The sequence below is a fragment of the Micrasema longulum genome, unplaced genomic scaffold (genome assembly GCF_059751315.1).
Source record: "Micrasema longulum isolate JH-2025_06_02 unplaced genomic scaffold, ASM5975131v1 h1tg000047l, whole genome shotgun sequence".
In the NCBI taxonomy this organism is placed as follows: Eukaryota; Metazoa; Arthropoda; class Insecta; order Trichoptera; family Brachycentridae; genus Micrasema; species Micrasema longulum.
The window spans coordinates 570,684-598,571 of NW_028277254.1; the positions used below are offsets into that span (position 1 = coordinate 570,684).

The 27,888-nt window shown below is 32.2% G+C and overlaps 1 protein-coding gene across 3 annotated transcripts in view; it reads left to right on the forward strand.

Annotated features, from left to right (window-relative positions):
- The window catches only part of LOC148285216 (tripartite motif-containing protein 3-like), a 176,151-nt gene that overhangs the window by 112,608 nt on the left and 35,655 nt on the right, over window positions 1–27,888 (forward strand). For all 3 annotated transcript variants that reach the window (XM_088228853.1, XM_088228843.1, XM_088228835.1), the window contains one exon: window positions 20,542–20,654. In XM_088228853.1, coding sequence (XP_088084979.1) covers window positions 20,564–20,654 — 91 coding nt within the window. In that variant the 5' untranslated portion in view covers window positions 20,542–20,563. The remainder of the gene's footprint in view (window positions 1–20,541; window positions 20,655–27,888) is intronic.

The following is a 27,888-nucleotide window of genomic DNA, read 5'->3' on the forward strand; positions in this document are numbered from 1 at the left end:
ACAGTATAAAATATCTTCGTCGGTAAGCTATAATTGAAATGTTAAGAAAAAAAAATGAAAACATATTCTATTTTTCATACAGAAAACTTATACGAACCCTGGGCCCCGATTACAAGAGGGAGTTAACATTTATCTTCAATTTTATCTACAAAATATTAGAAAATTATTAGAAAAAAGTTTTTTGCATTAGTGATAGTTTTTAATTTTTCAAAATGTAACCTGTAATTGTTTTTCAAGTAAAATTATTTTTAATGTAAGCTAAGTGTAAATAATTAATGTAATTTATAAGAACCTGCTGACGAGTTGTATGTATGCAACTCAGCAGGACTTTAATTTAAGAATATTTTGTAAATATTTTTTTTTTTTTTTTTAAATAAGTTTTCAGTATGAAAAGCAGAATATGCATACATTTTTTTCTTCTAAACATGTTTAATTATAGGTTACCGACGAAGATACTTAAAAATTTTATGTTAATATACTCATTTTCATACACAAATATCAGTTTTTCTTTATAGACAGCCGAAGATACCTCCGTTAACTTCCCATTGTAATCGGGGTCCTGGACCACACATTGCAAACGTTATCTTCCTTAATTGTACTATGTGGATAAAATTGAAGATAAATGTTAGTTTCGCATAGCAATACGGCCCCTGGGCCCCGGGGGATTACAATGTATTTGTACCTACATAGGAGGTACATAATATATACTATAAATTGATATTTTTCTGTGGTTCTGCGTGATACAACAACTCTCATCCATGAAATCAACTCAAGCGATGTAACTTCGTGATATATTATAATATATAGATATATTATCCATTACTTTAATATATAATTCATTAAAATATAAATAAAAAATACAACTATGAATTCAGTCGATAATAGGTATTCAATTGAAATTTCAACTGGCCGAATTGTTCTAGTAATTAATAGTACTAAAAACGGCCGCGTGGAGCGCTATATGTCCTGCAATATGACGCATGAAAGTAATTATAGTCTTTTGTCAAAAGTACAATCTCAACGAAAAATAGTTTTTAAGAAACAATGTTTGAAATGCTGTTTTCCAAATCAAAACTCTTCGAATAATTTGTGTAATCTGCAAGTTTAATCTAGGAGAAAAAACCCGCACTGGGATTAAGACATTCAAAATATAGTAAACTTATTTGTATAAAAAAAGAAGCTGGAATAATCGGCTAGTTTCTTGGCTCACCGCAGGCGCTGGGCGCGCTTTATTAGTATTTATATTTATATTAGGATAAAAATACAAACGGTGGAAATGATTAAAAATAAATGGTAATTATTTATTTGTTTTTCTGTAAACAAAGTTAAAATAAAACATTATTATGGTAAGTCGAATATAATGGTAAGCTGCGCATAATCGCTTCTATACACGGTTCGCCCCTGATACGACTATATCTCAACAAATATTATATAGGATCAGAAACATAATAATTAAAAATAATAAATATATAATACATCAATAAAACTAAATTTAACTCTGTAGAAAAAGTAATTATGAATATATTTATGTATCTAGTGCAATTATTAGTTTCGCTAAAGTTCATTACTTAGTACAATCCAATTCAGCAGCTAAGGGAGGCAGATTAATAATAAAAGTAGAATAACTTCTGATTACTTCCTGTGTTATTAAATATGAAGTCAAAACGTATTATTAGTTGTTTATGGCTCGGGCATAGCGTGACAATTCCGCTCAAGCCGTACATTTAGTCAAGCAATGGAAAATAAGAAAAGCACAAGTCCATTTTATGTACCCGTGTCTTAAAATAGGAACTTCTGGCTTTCTTGGGTGAAGATAAAAATATCCTTTCGGAAACTGGCAAGAGCGTCTCTCGAGTCTGTGGATGTTGATAATCCCACAGACTACAGTACAATTCGAATGATGGACAAAAATGTCGCATTCGAAAATAAACGACATACGAGATTTGCTGCTGATTAGAAGAACGAGTTAAAATTTATTATTTAACATTATTTTTCGCATCGTAAAGGTAATATTTTCTTAATACCTCAGCAGTGCTATTCTGAACTTTCTCCCGGGGGTTGAGAACAACATCTCTTTTTCGCTCTCTGTTTTGTACGAATGTGAATATGATTTCGTTGGTTGCGATGCAGTTTCGTGCAAATTGCAAACTAAAGAAAAAAATAACTATTAGTTTATTGATATGTTTATTGTATTTAAAACGCGTGTGCTTGATCTAGAGTTTTGTGAATTTCACACCTTTTAACTCTTAAAAGACTGTGCTAAAAAAAATCCTTTGCAAACGGTGCTGTAACGTCGTGTCAGCCTTAAGCAAAAGACTAGATACGAAAATAAGACATATTTAACATGCATGAAATATTGTATAAACTGTTTTATAATCTATTTTCCATAATTTATAAAAATAATAATATAATTTAGGCCTGTTATAGCAAAATACGACTTCGTTATTTATAAATAAAATAAAAGAGATTTTAAGTCTTTTATTATATTTAGAATTATGTGACACTTTAGCCAGACAAGAGTTAAACTTAAGCAAAGCGAGTTAAACTTTTAAAAAGTTTTAACATACTTTAAATTTGCTTATTTTATACTTAAAAATACGTACAATTTTATACTTTTTTGTACTATATTTGATGTTTGTGAATAATATTTTTAATTCTAAAAAAAACAGAATTTAGGAAAAAAAATATATCAAAGTCGACATGATCATTATTACAATACCAGAGAAAAGGTAAAAATCGGACTCTTATTAAGAAAAAAGTCGAAGTAACAAAATTCTATTTTATATAAGGCATTAAAAAAATATTATGATTTAGGAAAAAACATTCACGAAAAAAAAAAACAAAATTCAAACTTAAGGTTGAAATACGTGTTAAACAATTTACAAATAAAATATATTATGTACATCGCTCTTATTATAGTACACATATGTTTGTGTGGGCACACATACTTAAAATTTAAAAGAAAAAAAACATGTTGAAAGCAGTGATTTCCCCACTTACTTAACGTTACGAATTGCTACTTATAAATGCAATAGTTTTCCAGCAAATAAGTAACATGCGGAATCCCTATTAATTGTAAACATTATTCAAAACATCCAACGCACATAACAAAAGTCAATAATTATTTCATTACCTGCTAATAGATACATATTTCGCGAAGGTCGCGTGGATCTGACACAAGTAATCTCGACTGACCCCGTTGCGAAATTTTTAACTCGGGTACCGACTATGGTAAACTGGTGACCTTTCTATTGACATTTTATATAAATTATCTCACACGACACGTGGATAGCAGAATTATACAATCAACATTTTATATTATATCAATAATCAAGAATACACAGAAATGGTAACCAGTGAGATAAAATATTTGTCATTTTTAATACGAATTCTGTAAATCAAATAAAATGTAATCTTACTCGAAGTTTTTTTAGAAAAGTGTTTTTTTTTTATTATTATTTTCATTAATAAATGACACTGTTTTAACAAAGTAATCATTATTTCCAACAATTTTTTTTTATCGTTAGTTGAGTACTAACTACTTTTTTTTTCATTTTGGACTTAATAATACATTCCCATATTTTTATTCGACAACTTTGATAGTAGGTACTCGAATATACCTCGCACATAATAAGTGCATTCATATTTTATAGAAAATAACATGTAATCAATTTTACAATTTTTCATATAATTCCTAAGTTTTGTCGCCCCATTCTAGTAGATTTATATCGTTTTCAGCTGTTCATTTTTTAATTGTACGCACTATTTTACGAATGAACTTTTTTTTCTTATTTACACATTTGTTTTAAATGGGTATTAATGGTGCTGATCTTAGTAAATTTACGTAAATTTAATGTAAACCATATGAATATTATAAATGCCTAATAGATTCATAAACATTTCATAAGTATGTAAACAAATATATAATTTTACTACGTAATCCTTGACATTTAAATCGATATAGTATGCCGCCGAACTAAACGTGTATTATTTATTTACTTAAAATATGTTTATTTCCTTTCTATTCAGTTCATAAATAATATTGTTTTGACGTCTGGATACGTGTATTTGCGGAATTTCTCGTTCCATTGTGTAGTAAATGCTCCATGAGTCGCGATTTTATGCTTTTTGTTACGAGGAAAAAGGCGCAGGAACATGTTTTCACCCGTAAATCATAATATTGCACGGGTATAAACTTTTCCAACATGCAAACACTGGCTTATTGCCTAATCGTCTTATGTCGCCTATACTTGAAAAGGCGGGAGGGAGGGGATTATTAAACGTTCACTTATACCTACCGAAGATGGGTCCGATTAGACCCGGTAGTATTGTGAATTATCGATCATGTGAACAGTCATTTTTACACGCCATTTTCTTTAATAAAATCATGAAAAATTATACTAAAAATTTTACCGCACTTATTTTCACGATTCGCATCATATTGTGATGAAATAATAATATCAAATAGCCCACAAAAATGGTATATTATACTGACCGAGCTCAGAACACGACTTTTCGTTTGTCAGTTTCATTGTAAGTCTCGACGAATAAAAATGTTTTGTGTTGATCGAAAAATGACGTTTTTTTTTTGTTTTTTAAAATTTTTTTTTTTTAAATAAGTAATAAAACACTACGGTAACGGTATTTTTTTTTTCGTCCTACGTCAGCTAAATTTTCTACTTTACTCTTTATTCGGATAACCAACAGCTACTATTTTCGTGTATAAAAAACAAAACAAATAACAAATAAGCCAAACTACAGATTCTTACAAATAGCACCAGAGTAAGTTAGAATATATTCTCAAACAAAAAAATAATGATCTAAATCCAAAAGTAAAAAATGAAATAAAAGACTACTTATTTATTATTTTTAATTACCTGAAAACGCGACGCTTAAAAACTTATTTTTATACATTAAAAATTATATTACATTGTATTACATATTTCCGATTCGTGAAAATCACCTATTACCGACAAGCCATATTCATTGGCTTGGTGAGTCCTGTAAAAAAAAAAAAAAAATGTCATAAATGTCTTAAAATAACTAAAATGTAATATTGTATGTACATAATAAATAAATAAAATAAAATAAACTACAAATAAAAATAAAAAGACGCTTTATATTCCTGGGATTTTCCTGCTTTAAGTCGGGACTATTTTTTCAGCTTCCTACACTACCTTCATTGTTTTATTTAGATGCATAAATGGAAATCTAACAACCTAGGTCCCCTATGCGTTTCATAAAATTTTTGAGCACACCAAAAACATAGTGGATTAAAAATAATTCATTTCACCCGCTTCCCATTCACGTCAGCATGCTTCCATTCCACAGACACGCGGGTTACTAAATACTCTTACCCTCATAAGCAAATAATGCGAGGGAAGATTAAGCACCATGATTTTCCATTTCCATGGCTAGGTACTAGTGCAGTGACTACGTCATGGTGACGGCCGTATTTAGTTCTGCAACACGCCATGGCCAAAGATGGTGGTCCCTTATACGGAGGATGATTACGATTAAAAAATACCATTAGTCTTGTTTAATGTTAATCTAATCAAATTACTCTAACCTTTACCACCGTTCGTGTCGCTGTTGCCAAGCGACTGATTTTGCATCATTATGATGAAATTTTATGTATTTGTCCCATGGGGAGAATTGAAAAATAACTATGCATATTTTTTAATATTAGTTACTTATTTATTTAGGAAGCATAATATGTACATAATAACTCATTTAGGAACAAACATAATATTTTAACAATATTTACAAAGGTATTTACAATTTTACTTTTAACGGTTACTATTTAACTACTTATCTATTTAAAAATTGAAGACCTCGTTTTATAAACATCAAACGCCCAAAATGTTCAAAAACGATATTATTCGATTTTATTAATCTCTGTCTACGCGTCCATACAATCGTTCTTTCTAAATATTTATAAAAAAAAATCGTGGGTACAGCAGCAATTGTCCACATAAATTTGTATGAATTAACAAAAAATATCCTTCAATTAGAATTTCTACCACTTTGCAACACCACTGTCACTTATTCTTTGCTAGCTCAAAGGTGTTCTGGATTTTCTTATATAGGTTTTTAGCAGTGTTTACTGAATATTTTTACATATCTAAATATAGAGAGTGTAACTAAAATATACATTTTTGAAAAACCGTTTTATGTCAACTCTTGATACTATTTTTTGTTTAGTTTTCATTAAAAACCAAGGTTCAAATACTGTCTAAAAATAGCAAATACCATACTTAGATTTTATTGACTATTTAAGTATACGTAGATTTTTTTTTTCAAAAATGCAATTTCTATGCGGTGCACTTAAAGTATATCTTTTTTTTTTCATAAGGACATGAAAACAATTATAAAAAGTTTTAAGAAGAATCACATTATATTATGCATTGTATACTAGTCAAGGATAGCTGCTAAACTCCTAAACTACCGATATGTGTAGAAAAATATGTCCTTATCATGTGCAGACTGCAGAAGCCGTATTCAGCTAGCGAATTGTCCTGTTAATGGGTGAATTCTGAGTTGAATTCGTGCGGTTTCTGAACCCGTAATAGATATTTTTTTTTTTTTAACTTATTCATTCTAAAAAAATATTTTAATGTGCCAATATGTCTTCTTGCTCATACTGATCATCATGGTTTGGGATGTGACAGGGTTTAATGAACACCCAGTATATATGTAAAATTAAAACAAATAAAATGATTTTAAACTCAATATTTAAAATGAGCGCTGAAAAGTATCCTAAATTTTAACGTGTTTTTGTAAATTTTGATTTTATCAACTAACTAAATAAAGCGCAAATGAATATATACAAATTCCTAACTCGTCAACTTAACGTATCATATTTCGATGGAAGTATGCAAAATTGTTCTAAGCCACACCAATCTCAAACTGAAATAATTTATTTTTAACATCAGGCGCGATTAGCTGTTAAGTTTATAATGTACAAAGTACTTAACAGAACAAAAAAAGATGGAAAAAACTGCCAACTGCGACACGGTACTAATTGCTAGCACATAAATACTTCTTTCTACAAAATACACAGTTTACCCTGTAGATAGCTCCTGTAATGGTGGCCGAAACGTCGGAACGAATCCGGCTTACATGGGATCACATGTTTATAAATTAATCTGAATCGGGTTGTGGTCCCGTGGCTAGTGTTGCGGACTCACGGATCCGAGGTTCAAACCCTACTACCCCAACTTGATTTCCATTTTCTAATAGTGAGTTATTTACCACTTGTTGAAAATTTTCACCAAAATTGAAATATCTGGGTAAATTATAAGAATGCTAATATTTTTTTTTAAATAATAAAATGAAAGGTGATAATTTTTTTTATATTTATTTTTTATTGTAAAAATTTAACAAATAGTGGGAAAACGCATATTCGTATTAAAATAATAACTCCAAAACGTTTTAAAAAATGTTACTTCCAAAAAAAATCGTAGGCATAAAACTATTTTTTTGTGATTTAGTTAAATATAAGAAAATGAAGAAAAAAATAAAATTAAAAAAATAATTATAATTGAAATTAAAGCTTCGTGTTCTAAACCAGGCGCTAAAATGACCTTGGGATTTACTATTAATATGAATTCTTAAATTTCAAAAAAAAAATAGCTGCCGTTTGTATTTAACAATACTTGTCAGCAATTCTAGCAAAGAAAGTGTCTATTGCGGAGTCGACACATTTTCGCAATATTGTCATCATGTTAGTTACATTTACATATTAATCTTAATTCGCAACAATACGTTAAGCATCCTTAAGCAGTGTTACATTTTTTCGGTCCAGTTTCATGGTTTTTGTTCAACACATCGAGGTATTACAGAGAATTTGTAAGTTTAACTGATCCAACTATTTTATCAATGTAAGAATATCTTTGTTGGATTGTGATTCTGACACTATCAATTTTTTTTCTATTTTGTGGCTTGACACATTTTCCATAACACCGTCCATTTGTAAATTTCCGTAACATTACGTTTCACAGCGGTACGGCCGTGTTTCCAACAATGGCTATAATATTACCGAAGCAATAACAATTAAGCCACACACGAGGGTGTAATAATAACGGATAATATTACTTAGTGTTGAATAAAAAAGACTTTGCTTCATGGGTGGTAATTGGAATTATTGTTGTACATTGTTTTTTTTAAAAGCTATGTGTTTTTAAAGGGGTGGGTCGCGTTGTAGAGAAAGTATTAATAATACTTTGAGAATAAATTTTAACTCACTGTGGTTCTGTTTGTGAAAACCTGTAATTGGCTTATTTGTTTTGTTTTTTTTAATATATGCTAATTGTAGCTGTTGGTTATTCGAATTTAGATTAAAAAATATAATTTAAAAAATACGTATTAAGAGGAATGCGGTCTGACTTTTCTTCATACAAACGTATTCCCCTATTTTCACCCTGGATTATGACACTAGAGCAGTGATAAACTTGATTTTTTTTTCTTATGGAAGCTAGGACCATCCAAAAACCCTTAAAAGCGCCAAGGTTTATCTGCCATTTTTGGACGTACGGTATTCAAATATAATAACTATTAAAAAAAAGCATAACACGTCGACATCGTAAATTTCTTTCTAATACTTTTTCCATTTGAAAAAATTAAGATCGATTCAGTTTGGAGTGCGGAAAACGGGACTATGAGACCTCTATTTTGTCGATTTTAGCTAGGCATAATCAGCTCGACGGCGACGTGCAGTTGTTGTCTTTTTTGCGCTGAGTGACAGAAAACTATGTTCAAATACTTATTTATCAATGCGCTTTACCTCCGCATACCCCTTTAAGGGTAGAAAAACTCCTTATTGCTTTTTTCCCTTCTTCTATTTTCAATTTTTACGTTATTTTTAATGTCTGCCGGCTTTGAGCGTACGGTATACAAATACCATCGTTCAGTATTGGTGGAAGCATCTGCGAAAGAGTCATAGAAAAACTATGTTCAAAACCTATTAAATATGCTACCCAAAGATTGCAAAACCATGACCCGGATTCAATTTAACAAATTTGTAAAAAAATGGTTACTGGATTTAGGTCGAGAAAAATCGGAAAATTTACTAAAAATAAATTCCTAATTAATTAATATTGTATAACTGTTAAGTATATTAACAAGTAGGTAGAAATGTTATTGTTTATTTTTGCATAAAAATGTCTGCCTTAAAACAGGTTGTATCTAGTTAGGCAGACTAGACATGATCCAGAGAAATCTATTACCTAAGTGTTTATGTGGTAGATAAAGTTGTTGTTATTTTTTTTAATAAACTTTGATTATTATTATTATTATTATTATTATTCATCAAGCTGCTCTGCCACCGCGTATCCTCTTAAGGTATTGTCTATCCTCTATACTCGATACTCGAGATATTCGAAGATAATCTTTTCAAATATTCATCTACATATATATAAAAGGCAATGTTCGTATGCGTGTTCTCGATAAACTGAATTACTACTGGATTGATTTATGTGCGGTTTTTAGGAAAATGAAGAGCTTTGCCGTGGGTATATTTATAGTTTTTAAAATCTTCAATCTGTTTTGTAGAAAAAAGTTTGGAGCGTAAATGTTTTATTCATCGTCCTACCGGGGTTGCATTCGACGAAAATGCATATACTAAAAAAATGGAAGTATGTTATTTTTCGTATTTAAAAAAATGTATTTGACTCTTTATAAACAAAATTCGTTTTTCATGGATTCCCATCAGATTCGTTTCTAATTTCCTTACAATTTTTATGCATTTTTTTTACTGGAGTTTTGATAATACTAAAATAATATCAACTGACAATGAATACATTTAAAAAAATCATATTCCCATATTAAGAGCAACCCTGTTGGCAAAAAGAGCAGAGTTTGACATTTACAAAAATAAATTATTATGAAAATAAAACTTTGTTATTAGTGTTACACAATTCTTATTTTAATCCATTTCAATATTAGTGTAATACTATTAACAACGTTTTGTTTTCATGATAATTTATAATAAATGCCGATTTCCGATTTACGGAGAAGCTACTTAATTTGATTAAATACTAATAAATATCTTTTACATTGTCCTTCTAAGAGCCATTCGTCATACAATCCAGTCTCACAAGTATTGATATTATTAAAGCCAACAAAGTATATCGAAAACATACGTTTGATAGAGGTTGCTTAAATTCGCAACATTTACGATTCGTACGTGCATGCGTGGGTGGGTGAAATATAATATGGAAGAAAATATATCGGGTATTATTATTATTATGGGGTGGATTTTTTTACGTAACGTTTCACGAGGGTGCGACCCCGACAGTTTTCAGAATGAGGGGTATTTTACGGACAGAAATGCTATGTTAAATCTCCGTTTCCAGGTATTTCCGGCAGGGCAGAATAAATTAATAAAGTTGTCATGTCACGCGTCCTCACTCGTCGGAATGGTGCACAGGTAAGTACTATACCAATAAAAACTCATTTGTACCTGGCGAAGCGTGACGCTTCAATCTCTTCCGTAAACAAAATATTACCTGTTTTTAGGTTAGCAATTGATGCATATAATTATTGAATAATTTTTAATGGAATTATTGTAATTGTGTTTAGTTTTTATCAAGTGTTAGGAAACTGCAACAAAAATATAAATTTAACAAATTGCAACAGGGATGGATGATCTAGGCAGTTCCCGGGGCTTATGACCTATCATTTGCTGGTTTAAGTGGACCCTTTACACACTGTGTAACATTCACCATTTTGCCTATGTTTGAACATCCATATTCCTTCAATCCTTCCATCTGTCGAGTAGGTATGAGTGGTGGCAAAAGTTATTTTGCAACCAGTAGTCTTTGGGTAAGTCTGCTGCTTTTGGGTGCACCGCCGGTGACCGGCCTTGAGTGTCACCTGGGGGCGTTCTGGTGCTCCAAAGAGTAGATACTTACGTTTCCTATCACTGTCGACATAACGGGGTTTGAACTAGGTGATGGATTTATTTATTTATTTTATTTATACTTCCTCTTGTCCCTACCTTGTAGACGATGAAGGCGAGGCGACAATGAAAGGGTCATTGAAAGTTGTAAATGTAAATATTTGTTCGCGCTTTTCCTTACTGAATTTGTTTTTTGAAAATTTATTTATCAAAAGCATACAAAAATTAACATATAAATTTAAGTCCTACTGAATTGCATAACATGCAGTTCGTCAGCAGTTGCTTATAGTTTAGTTCTAATATATATACAGAATCTCATTCTTAAATTCTATAAACATATAAAAACTCTTATTACTTTGGAAAAAAAGAAAATATGTGCATCGGAAACAAAAAGTCCAAATAAAAACGAAAAACCCAAAAAATATTTAGTATACAAAACCACGTTCTAAAAGCAAGATTCTCAGCAGACGTCAGTAGTAGAGGAAGAAATATAATCAATTCGTAATGAAAAAAAAAATGCTTGCTTGTATTAATGAATCCGAAGAAAGACATTTATACCCGTATGCAGAGACAAACCTTAAGGTGAGGAAAGTACATTCTATTGTCTTCACCTTCGGGTTATTCTCAGCATTTGAAATTAGAATGTACTTTCCTTACCTTAAGTTTTGTCTCTGCATACGGGCATTAGTCTTTCAAACAGATTTTGGTATGTGGTGGATGCTTTCAATGTTGATTTTAGTGAAGTTTAAGAGCTGAAACCTTTATTGTTGTGAAGAGATTCATCTGATCGAATTATTTCACATGCCAACGCCTGAAAACAATTATCCAATTTTTAACTTCTTGGACCAGTTGGTTTTATTACATATAAAAATATAAATGTTAAAAAATAATAAATATGTAAAAAAATAATGCATCAATAAAAAAGTTTTTTTCAAATTAATGTACGATGGGGAAAAAAAATATATAAAAAATAAAAATAAAATTAATCACAAAAAATGTCGAGAACCGTGCATTGTGTAAGGCTGAGACAAGCATTAGATGTATACACTGTCAAGAAAGGAGTAGTGAGTTGGTTCGAACACGCAGAGCGAATGGTGGTGAAAGAACGGTTAAAGCATTCACAACGCAAATGTTGATGGATGCAGAAAACGAGGAAAACCGACAAAGACATTACAATAGGAAGTTAACAGAGTTATCTTCAACTGTCTGTAAAATAAATTATATTTTCTGTACGAACATGCTTAAAACTTTTTAACTATCTTTTTCCGTTTTAAAAAACATTTTATACGAGCTGAACCCGGCATTGATTCTCTATTGCTAGATTTGAGTATATGCTCGTAATAGATTAAATGAACCCAATCATAGTTTGATATTAATCATTGTATTTAGTTTCTTTTTAATAGAGAAATATCACATGCTACAAATACCGATTAAAATATATGAAATTCATTTAGAATAATTAATTGTATTTTCAAAATCAATATGTAAATTGTGGAGAAATGTTTTCATTTATAAATTTTAAAAGGAAATTTTTAATAAATGCGTCACTAGAAAAACATGACATGTTTGGTCTTGATATTTGTGACGTCAAGATTCGTGACAATGTTCTAAACAAATTTGAATGGTCAGAAACAAATAAACATCAATCGTGACGTATTAGGGGCGTGGCCAATGGAATGACCGTTTTTGCGGGAATTAAAAATTACAAATTAAAAAATATTTTTTATGCTACTAATAAGTAACAAAAATAACTTTTTTATTGGACAGTATTTTATAGACCTTTATTACTTTAAAAATGAAAATATATATTTTCTTATTGCCTCGGCCTCGTGGCGTAGTGGTCACCGCGTTTGCTTACCATGCAATTTCGTTCGATTTGCCGACATGGTTGATTTGAAATATTTATTTAAAAGGGTGTTTTTACACTAGAATATTTCATAGTCCCTGGACTGGTACCTGAAGCGTAAGACTGATCATCTTACCTTCATGTAACAAAAATGATCAAGATACACTGTGATCGGTGTACCAATGCATCCCTATGCATCATAAGTTGCGGAAAGGGAATGATGAAGACGATGTCTTCATCATTTACTGATTAGTTCTCCACGAACGCCTGTTTAAACAAAAAAATCGAAGATAAGTAACATTAATTACGCAAGTAATAATCGTAACAATTATTTTCCAAAACAATTTCCAAATTGTATATTTATTAAAAATCGTTATTTTTAATTATGGACTGTTATGATAATATTTGAATATAGTTAAGAAGCTGTAATGAATATTTTTATTACCTTAAAAAAATTGGGCCTTTCTACGAAATACATAAAAAAATTGTTTTGAATTTTTCTCCGACTAATTCTTGGAAATCGTCAATTTTTTAAATTTGTTTTCTCAATGTTCGTTTTGAAAAATAACTGATTATTAAACCTAAAATCATTAAAAATTTTGTGCGTTTTGGCGAAAATTAAGTACATCAACATGTTTTGCGTACCCAATTCTATATGATGTGACGTAAAACTCACTTTTCCGTATTTTGGAAATAGTCCACTTTAGAAAAGAACCCTACAATTATAACAAGAATATCAAAATTGCAAGTAATTCAATAATCAAAGTTGTCAAAAAATAACACAAAATAAAACAGTTTTTAATTATTTTCAACACGAACAAAAAATATGGAAAGACATTGTATTTACCTTATTTGAATACATATTCAATACATGAGACTCCTTATCGACACAGGCAATACCAAATTAATGACAAATCTAATCCTCGGTGGTGCCGTAGATATTGACAATCATCTAATAGAAGTATCTAATGAATATAAGTATCTCGGCCGCGACATTTACTCTCCGGAGATAACCAGATCGCTGAGTTTCAGATGAGAATCGGTCTTCGGTGGGCAGGATATGGCAATCTGAAGAAGTTTTCGATAGCGACATTCCTCAAAGTCTTAAACGCAGAATGTATGACCACTGTGTAATTCCAGTTATGGCATATGTAGCCGAAACGCTTACACTCACCAAATCAACTATAAGGAAGGTCCAGGCAGCACAGAGAAAACTTGAAAGAGCCATGCTACATATAAAACTATGACCGGTAAGAATCACCGAGATACGTATAAGGTCGGGAGTAACGGACGTAGTCGAAAAATAGGCTAAGTTGCCAAATTAAAAGACCAAAGATGGACTAAAAGGGTAGTTGAGTGAAGACCTCGTGAAGACAAAATAAATAAAGGGAGACCCCCTACGCGATAGTCAGATGATATAAAGAGAATGGCTGGTGATTGGATACAGAAAGTGTAAGACAGGGACATATGTAAGAATATGGGGGAAGCTTATGTTCGGTAGTGGACAGAAATGACTGCGTGATGATGATGGCGATGAATATATGAACTCAGCTTTCCTTTAAAATTTATGCGTAGAGAGTAAATTTTGTGTCTCTGTAGTCCTTAAAATGTAAGATGATTAGAATGACAGCTGTTAAACTCAAATCAATAGTGATGAGAAATTACTGATCACTGATCATGTACCGATCAAATCGATTTTATCAGTTTTTTCATGCAAACATGAAACCCTGTTTCCGAAAATTGATGAAAAAACGCAAAAACAAGCCTATTATAGTGTGTTGAATACAATTATTCACCAAAAATAAGACATTTTTACTTTTTTCGTGAACATTATCAAACGATTTTTTTTTTATTCGATCAATTTACATTGATCAATTTGTTCCATATCTAACGTTTTTGCAAAATGATATATCCTTGTAAGAACATCGTTAATAATTAGGTTTATTTTAGTTTTTTTTAAGTTTTAAACCTGATTTTATATATTTATGTTGATTTATAAGTCAAGAATTGTGTAAATAAAATAAATTAACTTACCAAATACGAATGATTTTTCGTGTGTCAATATAAATCACTCCTTAGACGTTGCTACAAAGTTATGTCGTCAGTTTTTCTGACAACTGTCACTCTAATCATCTTACATTTTAAGGACTATAATAGTTTTAATTTGACGCCCCCAACTGATAACATCTTTCGGAATAAAATAAGTTATGTTTTTTAAAGTGAGTTAATTAATTTTATTGATGCATCAACTTTTTGTATGTTATTTTACTAGAATTGTATTTAGAACCCTCCACTTCCGCAACATAAACAAGTATTCAATTTAGAAGTACATTCATCTAAATCTATTCAAATGGGCCTTGGCAAGTATAAGTAGTAAGTAGGCAATATTACATCACCATTGCGTAAATATTTTGTTTGTATATACCTATATTACTTTTTACACACGCGTATTCGTTTCCGTTTAAAAGCTTTTTAGGTCAAGTTGGGCGCAGAAAATCTTAGTTTTAAACGATGGGATTAAATAGGTCAAATTAGCTTCAGAAACTGTCTTGCGTCCTTTGTGGTGTCTAATATCTTGTCTAGTCGCGCGATTTTATGCTAAGTGTAACTGCGCAATCTAATCAGTAATCAGTATAATACTAACTCGCTAGTATAATAATAATACAGACCAGTCTGATTAATTCAACTGATCATAATACAGGTTTCAGTCCATATTAAATGCATTCGGTGCGTACCGTTTGCACTATGTAGGTACTTAAAATTACACGTGCGTAGTGATGTAATACTGTATTTTTTCTATCTAAGTTTGAACAGTATCTAAGCACACACAGCTTCTCCGATACTACCTCAGTCTGGTTTACCCGTATATATTTACGTTACGATCCGATGGTGTACTCGATATTAAATCTCACATTCCCACCAGACTCTATTAAGCAGATGTTGAATTGAATTGGCGCGATTTTCTACAATTGGCAGACGGTCATCGAATTTCAAATCGAATAACAAGACCGGAGATTTAATTGGTCTGGCGTGACGGAGATTCAATTTTCAACAAGTTTAGAGTAGAACCATTCAGCTTGGAACTGGGAACTAGATCTAGGAACGCCATCCCACTTGCCTGATGAGGCGGAAACTGAATTAATTGGAAACTGCAATTATAGTCACATCTGTCCCAAATCAGACTTTATATTGTATTTATTCGGTTCAATTTTCTGTATCGTGTGAACCGAGCGCAATTACCTACTAAATTATCGTTAAATTGAAATCAGGTAAACAAGACACAAACTTGTTGGTTGATTATATTTATAATTTTATCGATACGATTTAACGAATATGTAATTATCTGAAGTACCTACTCGTTGTATCTATAATAATAACGTTTGGTATATTCACCCCAAGTTTTCGACCAGAATGACCCCTACCTCCCTCAATTACTTTTTCTGGTTTGACTGGGGCTAATGCCTTCATTTGTGTAATGTGATGAAATAACTTCACTGCCCTCTCCATGTATTTAGGGATGTTTTACGATGGTTTGCGGAACGTATTTTTAACATGCAAGACACAAAACTCCACTATCGAAGCTCTTTTAAATGCTTTGCTAAAGTTTATATAAGTAACATATTACAACAGAGATGAACAACATTTTAGAGAGGGTAATATAGAAGTCTAGGCATCTAAAGGGCCTATGACCTGTCAATGACTGGTTTAAGTGGTCACTTTACACAATGCGTAACATTCACCATTCTGCCCATATTTGAACATCTATATTCCTTCAATTCTTTCATCTGTTTACGTTTTTGAAGTTAAAGAGATGAAACCTTTATTTATGCGGGTGAGATTCTGAATTATATCACCTACATACTAGGCAACGCCTGAAATATTTATTATTAAATTTTTATACTTCTTCATGGACCAGATGGATTTATCAACAACATTTTGAGTTTGTTCAAATTTTTGTAGACATGGACTGGATTCAATTCCCTAGGAAGCTGTTAATATTAACATATTACAACATTATTGTTGTTCCATATTAGTACTTTTGATTCTCAACTAATGTTAATAATAATGACACAGTTTTGGATATTAATTAGTGTATATTAGATAAATCAGACTTAAAAGTCAAATACAATATTTGGATCCATAAATCTACTGGACCTGAAAATATTTCTTCTTTTTATTTATTAATAATTTGTGTTGTTCATTTGACATGACCATTTACAATAAAATTTTATGAAATATCTCTCTTAAATAACTGAATTTTTCCTGAATTGTGCGACAAACATAAGCATATTATGTACTTAAACAAATTTGGACTATTTTTTATTTATATTTACTTGCCTATTCAGAGACTACACAAATTTGACATTGAATATAGCTCTATTGATATATTTTGCCTTTCAAAATCAAAATAAATAAACAAAAATACTTGAGGTAAAATGATATTTTTTTTTTTTTTTTTACATTTTTTTTGCACCACAACAGGCCAGGAGGCCTAATTACAGTGGTGAATTACATCACAGAGCACCCAGGCTTGAGAAAAATCACATTTTAATTTTTGTGTTCTCACCGGGAATCGAACCCGGAACCTTCCGTGCGTGAATCAAGCGTCTTGACCACTACACCACGGAGGCCGCCAAGCTATTGACTCATTAAATCATTTTGTGTACCGAGTCTCACTTTTTTTTTTGGTCTTATTTATTCCTTTTTTTCCCATTTGTATTTGTTTATTTTGTACAATCTATCACTTCGTAGTATATATAAACCTACTTTTGAATACCGTAAAATGTAGAGAGGGTATTTAGAATATTAAATTTTTGAAATAATTGACAAACAAACGAACCATCACGCCGTTTACCCGTAGGGGTAGGCAGAGAGGATAGAACGCCATATCACTCTATCTTTGCATACAGACCTCGCTTGCTTTACATTCATACATCTTTTCATACACGCACGCCGATTATTCCTACTTTTGACATGTAAATCTTTAGTATTTGATAGACTTGATCGTGCCATGTCTTTCTTGCCCTTCCTCGTTTTCTGCATCCATCAACATTCGCTCTACATGTCCAAACCAACGCAGCACCCCTTTGTTGATTCCGTCGATAATGCATATCTCAGCCTTACACAGTTCACGGATCTCGACATTTGTTTACCTATCCTGCATCATTTTACCACACATTCGCCTGAGGGATCGCACTTCGACGGCATTTAACCTTCTTTCATCATCATTTTTCCAATTCCATACTTCGCTCCCATACATTAGAGTTGGCACTAGAACTCCATTGTGAACTGCTAGTTTAGCCTCTTGCGATAAATATTTATTTGCCAAAGTAGATTTCAGTTCACCGTTTACCCTGCTCCCGGCCCTCATCCTCCTTTCAATATATTTCTCGGCCTTTCCATCCCTAGTAAACATACTTCCCAGATACACAAATTCTTCTACCTGAGTCAGAATATCTCCGTTCACACTGATCTCACATTTAGTTATATTTTCATCACTTTCGATTTATCAACATTCAGAAGCAAGTCGCTTTTCTTGCATACATCGTAGACTTTTGTTACCAAGATAATAATTGACTAACTAATAATTTAACTGTGGTGGGAGTGACTGACTGCTGACATCAAAATGGTCGTTAAATGACAATAAATGCGTTTTGAATACAAAAACCACAACCAATAATCAATTCGACTATGTATAAAACAAATCAATCTACAATCTAACTCATGTGTTTCAACGGTGTTTTTAATTATTCAACTAGCATTTTTCAAAATTGTATAAAAAACTATACATTCAATTTTTCAATATGCATCGCAGCAAAATAAAAGCCACAGATCTTTGCATGTTTATCTACTCCCCTTTTTATTTGATATATTTATACGTTTAGTTACATTACCATCGACTCACATTACTCTTTCTATTGTTTGTTTTTGACTCCAGTTTCATTATATTGTTGGATCGTTTGATATTTTATTCAGCTACTGTTCTAGGAATCACAACATGTCTAGCATTGTTTGATAAATAATGGCGATTGAACTTGCTTAGTACTTTAGAAAATTGTGTATTGTATTCATGTATGTTTTCCTGGTTAAGTATAAATATCAACTATGATTCTTGCACGAATGTGAATCATTTATGGCTCACAATGTACATTCGCCATATTAAATCAAACCACTAAACGGCGCTCTTGTGCCAGTGCAATTTTATTGTTTGCCATTTGTGTTCGCGTAATTTATTTTAGCATTCCCTTTCTGAGTACTAATTCTAATCCTGTGACCGATAAACAAATCGAAATTGTGTAAGTTGCGTAAATTTGCTGGAAAAGCTGTTAATCAATGATGGCTTGCGCTAAATTTAATGAAATCAATTGCGATTTTTATGTTTCCGTGTAAATTAAAGCTCGAAGAGAGAGACATTCGGTGATCTACGTGTATAACATTTTTTTATTAAAAAAAATAATATTTACAAAATAGTCTTAAATTAAAGGCCTGCTGAGTTGCATACATACAACACGTCAGCAGGTTCTTATAAATTACATCGATTATTTACACTTAGCTTACATTAACAATAATTTTACTTGAAAAACAATACATATTACATTATGAAAAATTAAAAACTATCACTAATACAAAAAAACTTTTTTCTAATAACCATAATTTGAGCAAACGTCTCACTCCTGTATTTAACTTAGTATTTTTAATATTGTTTGGTAACATGTTAAATATTTTAGGTATACTGTATTGCAGTGTCCTTTTGCCACATTTATTACAATATCTAGGAACAGCTAGTCCTTCCATACTAGTAAACCTGGTGTTGTAATCATGTACCAACTTGTGTTTATACTCGAAGTGCGACGCATGCTGACAAATTAATTTGTACCAAAGTAGAGCCCTAACAGATAATTTATTTACAGATTTATACATCAATGATATTGAAATATTGTGTCTCTGGCGGTATACATCTTTATGTAGTAGCAATTTGATCATAGAATTGTGCAAAATTGGAATAAAATTAATATTAGTTTCATTTGATAACCCCCAGGAAGTTATAGCGTATCGTATAATTGATTCATATATTTAGTTTAGAAGCAAAATGTTATGAGCATTTACATACGACGACGAGATCAAAACATTTTTGAACTTTATAGCCATTAAACAAAATAAACATTCAAACCCTCATACTGTTTCTCCGTGGGGATAGACAAAGAGGATAGAACGCCATATCACTTTGTCTTTGCATACCATAACTCGCTTCCGCTACATTTATTCATTTTGTCATGTAGGCGCGCCGATTCTTCCGCCTATTTATGATATGTCATATGTCCGTCTTCAAGTATTTGTTGGATATTTAGTCATCCCATGTCTTTCTGCTTCCCTACTCCGGGTGAATTCCCATTCTGGTCTACAACACGCAATAAACGTGACTTTATGGTGCCCCTGGAATTTTAGTAAAGTTAATCACGGAGAAACGCGTGAATGTCACGTAAAAAGAAAATCGCTGACTTAATTATAAATATCATTGATATCAATTAATATGATGATACCAAATGTATCCTTCGAACCCTGTTCTGAAGTCTTGAAATTGAAACGCTGATAGTATGCGCTGATAGCTCCGCCCTCCGCCCTCCACTCGCGCATGTAGAAACCCATCCAAATTCTCTAATTGCTTGATCAAAGTCCCTCATTAATTTGCTTTGCCGGTACACATCATCCAACAAAAAAATGTTCACTTTTTGATTTAATCTCCAGTAAATCTCATGTTCTGTTGATATTAACTTGTGTTTTTCTTTTTCCCCAGGGCCCGCCTCGGGGGGGGCGGTATGGCCGGCATGAGCTCTACGCTGGTCGAGACCGTCTCCATCAACTATGAGGACTTCAATGAGAGCTTCCTCACCTGTGGAACCTGCCTCTGTAAGTCTACATAAATATTACCCAAATTTATATTAGGTACATCGATTTCGGATTTCACGAGATATGGATTTCATTTTTTTCGCCAAAATGAAATCCATATCTCGGCGCTGTTTTAGTAATCACTGCGAACGGTTTTCACTCCTTCGATTTTCGACAACAATACGATAAGTTATTTAAAAGGATTGTATTAACCAGAATCAAAATTATAGTTTAAACACGTTCGGAATTCGACTATTCATTCAGTGTCTGAGCAGATAAAGAATACTACTAAGTGTGTGAACTAGAACCAGAATCCTGGACGAGTGTTTTTGACTCGATCGCTGCTCTCCGGTAAAAATCCTGAAAAGGGAAATCGAGTAGATAAAAGTCTGCCTGGTATGTAGGTAGTATGGTGGTTGGCGCGTTCGTATACCATGCTTGAGGTCCTGGGTGTGATTTCTGGGGAGAGTGACATAAAATATTCGTTTTTAAAGGTGGTACATTTAAATATTGTATTGTTCCTAAACCGACACCTGGAGCGTAGGAATATGATCAAGATTTTCTGCATTTGATTTAACAATATTGTACCCTATAGACCATCGGGTACTAATAAATGGTTGATGATTATGATTGTGGGCTTACTATGCTGGCATTGCTCGCGGAGACTTTTTTTCAAAAAAATATTAATAATCTAAAATTAATTTTTCTTCGGTGATGGATATGTCTCTCAGATAATTTTATATCTTTTTTTATTATTCTGTCAATCCTTCTTGTATGTGATCGAACCGGTCCTCTTCATGCGACAGTCGACAGTCGAGTCGCGCGACTGATGCAATAATACTATGTAACTCTTGTTACCAATATAATGGTCATAACCTGATTAGGATTCTCGTTTCTATCCAGCGCAAAAACTTGGCAAAATGTTATTTATGTGTCACTTGTCACTAGATTTCGATCTTAGAGTGCAGTTTGTTTCTGTCTTAATCATTCCATATACCTGCGTTATATGAGTTTCACCTGTAAAATAATTCCGACTTTACATATATATGATGCCGCCCGTCAATTAATAAATGCGTTTGTAGTGTCTAGAGTCGATTACTGTAATGGTATCTACGCAGGTCTACCAATGAATAAAATGACTCGCCTACACTCTGAATTGAATGCCGCAGCGAGACTTATTTTTGGAATCTCTAAATTCAGTCATATCACTTCACTACTTCGGGAATTACACTGGCTACGTTTTCCACAGAGGGTGGAATAAAAACTCTGTTGGCTTAGGTATAAGTCACTGCACAACTCTGCTCCAGAATATCTAAGGGAACTCTGCATTCCAGATGAACTAGCTGACATACGTCTTACGCTTAGATCAGCTACATCTACGTCGAAAGGAAGTTATTATACCTCTACGCAAACAGCGCACTAAATTCGGCGAACGCGCATTTGCGGTCGCAGGCCCTACGGCATGGAATGCTCTCCCAGGCAGAGGTCCGAAAATGTGAGAGTGAAGTGAAGTTTCGGAAAAAACTTAAAACCCACTTGTCCCATAAATCATTTGAATAAATTCTTAGCATGTCGTGACAAAGTACATTATTTTTCTTAAATTAAAAAGTTAACATTAAATTTATATCTTTATATAATCACTTTGTAAAGCGCCCTTGAGGTATTATATTCCGAAAATGGCGCTGTACTTATACAGCGCCGTATCCATAATAAAAATAATAATAATTAATAAACATGTCATTTTATTACTATTAATTTAATAATAGGGGCCGCTAAAGCTGTCGAGTTTTAGAACAAGTGAAACCTACGAAATGTCGGACAACAAATCTACTTTATAAAAACAAATGTACCTAACATAAAAATCATTCTATGTCTGCTCCCTCGTTGGAGCATATGGTGTCCACAAAGAGCCTTCATCCATCTCTATCAGCTGCCAGCTCCCGTGCGTCCTCTCAAGTCAGGTTCGCGTCCCGTAATTCTGACATAAACTGCCGACGAACAGTCAGCAGTGGACGTCCAGGACGTCGAGAACCTGGGCCGCGATTATGAACGGCTATCTTCATCGGTATATACTGAAACGTTATAAACTAATATCGATATTTATGTACCAAATTGGGTATATTTGTATGAAAATTCAAAGTTTCTTCGTCGGCAACCGGTAATTGAACATGTTGAGATTTTTTTTTTAATATATTCCATTTTTCATACAGAAAACTTAATTTTACTTTGTAGATAAAATTGAAGATAAATTTTAACTTCCCATCATAATCGAGGCCCTGATGCCTTGTGAAGTAGGCAAAAGTGGTTGAGGATCTCAGAAGGCACTCGCAGAATATGACCCAGCCAACCGTATCGCCTCCGCTTGATGACAGTTGTCACCGGAGTTCGCTGCGTCCGTTCTCTTTTTCTTATGACTTCATTCCCCACCGAGTCAAACCAACGCACACCCAAGATTCTTCCGAGACACTTATTCTCAAAACTCGGTAATTTGTTGTTTTTGGCACTAGTGAGGTGCCACGATTCGCATCCCTAGAGGAGATTAGGTATAATATAATAATCATGTAAATGTTCATTTATTTTTATTTTTATTATTAATAAAAAACCTTTATTAGCATAAATAAACAATACATTCAGTAAAAAAATGGAACACTTAAGGTTGAACTTGCCAAAAAAGAGTCTAGCTCTTGTGCTTAGCAAGTTTACAAAATAACATAAAAAAGAAACAAAAAATGCAAAACAAAATAATAAAATAAATAAAAAATTAAACAATTTTAAAAATTGAGAAAATATAACATTATATCGTCGCCGTTCAGGCAAAAGTCAGTAACCCCAAAAAGTTCAGTTTTGAGTTAAATATGCCATCCGAGGTGTCAAATTATCTTCTTTAAGAGGGAAAAGTCACCAAGATAAATAAGTTTTTTTTAAATGCGTAAATCTGAATTATTTGTTTTTTACCATGTGACTTTATACTAATATATAGTATGTTAAAACACGAAAAAAATAAACAAGTTCAAAAAAGTTTTACTAAATGTTATTAACTATTTGTATATAACCAATTACCGACCTTTCTATGTCATTTCATTTCATTTCATTTATTTCATTTATTTTTGCACCACTACAGGCCAGTAGGCCCAATTACAGTGGTGAATTACATCACAGAACACCCAGGCTTGAGAAAAATTCATTTTGATTTTTGTGTTCTCACCGGGAATCGAACCCGGAACCTTCCGAGCGTGAGTCAAGCGTCTTGACCACTACACCACGGAGGCCGCCGCCGGTTTCGAAACGTACCCGTCTCTTCGTCAGGACACCAATTTAACCAACATGCAAAACCCACTATACACCTTCACCATAGTTGTTGCACAAAAATATAAAGCCAACACGACATGCATGTTAATAAGCACATGCACTGATTAGGACAAACATGCACTGATTAAATTAAGAAAATATTATGTGTTATTTAAGAAATAGTTGAAAAAAGGAAGAGGGGTTGGAGGGAGGGGGTGAGATTAATAGATTTAGGGTCACCATTACAGTGGGATATCGTATAAAGGACTATATTGAAAGGTTGTTTGGTTATTGATCGAAGGAACATTATCTTTTAAAGCTTTCCTAATGTGAAATATTTCCACATTAAGAAGAATTAAGTACGTTTCGAAACCGGTATACATAGAAAAGTCGGTAAGTGATTATATACAAATATTTAATAACATTTAGTAAAATGTTTACCACCTTGCCTCATTAAAAACCATCCAGATATTTTTTAATGTATCAAAAGGAAAAGGTTATCAATGGAATTTATTAAAAAGACACGAATGAATTATATTGTGTACACAAAACCTCTAAAATATAAAAGACAGATTTTTCCTTGGTCTCTAAACTTTCAAATTGCTATTTCTCAAATGATGTTTTTTGGGTTAGTGACGTTTGCCTGGACGGCGACAGTATATTATGTAAATCATACCGTTTCCATTATTCCACAATTTTCAACTTGTAAACGTATCAATGTGATGTGAGTCGACATCTATAAATTTAATTTGCTACCATTTACAAAGCTTTTTCTATTTGCAGTTTAAATTTACATTATCATTAAAAAATAATCTACCCGTCTCTATTCACCGTCATTTTACACGCTTTAATTATGGACAATACAAAAACCACTTAGTGATTTGTGACATTGAGTTTCAATTTCCTTTGTATTTTTGTATGTGAGTATATTATCAATAAACACATTAGTGGCCCTTTTATCAGCTGTCCTTTAACCCTCTTGTATCCTCTGTACTTTAAATAACCTTTAAAATCGCATTTATGTTATTTTAGAGGAACTTTAACAGAAAATCGTTTTAATACAATTTATCAAACTTCGTGGTTTAGTTTGACTTATTTCTTTATTTATCAAAAAGCGCATTCGCCTAAGTAGATACCTTCAGTCTTGGACGAAATTCCTCGCTATCCCTCGGTAAAATTTGAAAGCGATAATAGAGAAATATCACATACTACGATTACCAATAAAAATATATGAAATGGATTTAGAATGATTAATTGTATATCAAAATCAATATGGATATTGTAGAGAAATGTTTTCATGCATAAATGTAAAAAAGAAATTCAATTAAAATATTTTAGTAGAACGTGTTTGCCCTTAGTTGTTGTTTTTTTTTTTTTTACATGTATTTAGACCCCTGTATTTAGTAGCCTTACGTGTCATGTACAAGGCTAAGGTACTCGGAAAAAATCGTTTTTGTTTGTCTTGGAAATGGGATGTTTGATCATTCGTTCGTGATAACTACTTTAAACTACAGTGCGGATATCTGTTACGGATATTCCATCTTTCCTGCATTCTGCTTCAAGATTATGGCGTTGTAAACTAAAAAATCGGCACTGAAATAACAGATGTTCGATACTCTGCGAAGAAATATCATCGCATGGACAATAGTCATCATTCCTTAATTTAAACCTATATAGATAACTTCTCATAACTCCGTGTCCGGTAAAAATTTGGGTCGTTTCGAAAGTACTTTGATGACGGAAGTTTGCTGCATCAGCCAGCGTTGGGAAAAAACATTTTAGTGATTTTACTTGTCGAAGAAGCGCGGTAATGATCCTCCTAACGCTGCTGCGTATTTTGTTTTTTACAGCGTTTAGCAAAGCTAAGGGAAATTCTGAGAAGAAATGTGCCGTTCTTTTACAAGTTGCGGCTCTTGTTCCAGCATATTTTAATTATCTTCCCTCTTATTTTTATATGCTTAATTTTACTCTGAATATCTACAATTAATGGATCTACCGACCGAGTATCAGTTATAGCTTGAACGCCCGAATGGCCTTGGCTGTCGTGACGTTAAGATTCATAAAATTGTTATGCACAAATTCCAATGGCAGGAACAAATAAATATGAATCGTGACGTAGAATGACTGTTTTTGTTGGAATTCAAAATTACAAATTTAAATGTATTTTTGGTGCTACTAATAATTAGCTTTTTTTTATTGGACAGTATTTCATAGACTTTTATTACTTTAAAAATGTAAAAATAAAAACGTGATATCTCTCTATTGGTCAAATAAAAATGTGGAAGATTATTTTTTTTCTTTATTACGTTACATGCATTTAAACATGAAAGACAAGTTACATGCATTTAAACATGAAAAAATAACCATATCGACGCCTTACAGCGTCCTTTACAGGAAAAAGTTACCAAGCGACGCATAATAATATATATATATATATATATATACATATTTATATATATATTTTATTAATAAAGAATCTTGTATTTTAAAATTTTATTTAATTTTTTTAGGAATCACGCCAAAATAATACGTATAAATGAGATTTTTTTGCTAGTAAAAAAAACTTCAATTGGCCCATCTGTAAAATTGCTACATGTCGCTTGGTAACATTTTCCTTTCCAACGTCGATATAAAAAACAAAAATAGAAAAGACAAAGAATAAAGAAATGCACTCAAACATAAAAATAATGATAATATACAATAATAACATAAATTAAAATAAGGACTTTCAGAAAAAACCCACAAAAAACCTGACAGTGCATATTTAACAGAAAAGAGATACTTATAGATAAATAAATATACATTCATAGGTAGATAAAACTTATAGTCTAAAAAATCATAACAAAATATAACACAAACATAATCGACTGAGTATCATTATTTTAAATAAACATAAAAATAAAATTATAAGCATGTATTTATGTATTGTTATTCCTTGAGTTCAAACACTGAAAAAGTCCTTTACACGAAAGGGTTAAAAGTGATCAATCTGTTATTTTGAATTGGGAACGCAAATGAATAAAACCTATGCATGTAGATAATTATTACCGAATATTTCACATCCAATACAAAGACAAGTTCGGTATCAAGTACCTAGTACCTAATACCTACCTATTATCTATATCAGGGGTGGCCAACTATATCCGACCTGAGGTCTGCTCGTTACTGTCCAGTGTCCGTGCGATCGACCAATCATTACTTCCCCACCTGCACTGCATTGGAACTCCAATAGCAGCGTATCTAGTCCGTTGTTGTTACATATAAGAAAGTAATTTATGTCATACGCTTTATGATTCAGTCCAGAAACTATGACATTGCAGTGAAAAAATAAATAGATGTAAAATCGTATCCATCTCACTTTATAATTCCCATCTTTACAAGAGCAGCATGACAAAACGACTTGATTTATTAGTTCCGTATGTTTAGTAATCACTGTTAAAATAAAATAGGATAAGATGCATTAGTTACGTAACCTTGTGTAGCTTTGAAACTGGTCGGTAGAAAAAATAAAAATAAGTGGTTAAAAACAAAGTTGCTTTACATTTATTTTATTTTAAATTATATAGACTTTGCCAGGATTCAAACCTTGGACCCCAAGGAGCCGAAAATTCTCATCAAGGATCCTTGTTGTATTTCACCCTCAGTACTGAATTTTTTAACTTTGCCATACGTTTAATTAAAAAATCTTTAAAATTTATTTCAACAGAGAGGGAAAACATTTTTGATAAAGTAATATGGAAGTCTAGGCAATTACAGAGCTTATGACTTAAATTTAAATATGAACGACTCCCTAGGGAGGAAATCCAGCCAGTCTGCAAGCATTTGGACATACTCAAACATTGTTGAAATCTTTTCTTTACGCATGCAAATAACTCATCGTTATCATTGCCTTTTTCGCACCTAGTGTTGCATAGGGCACTACATTGGAACACCAAATGTACTTCGATCATCTGTTACATGAGCCAGA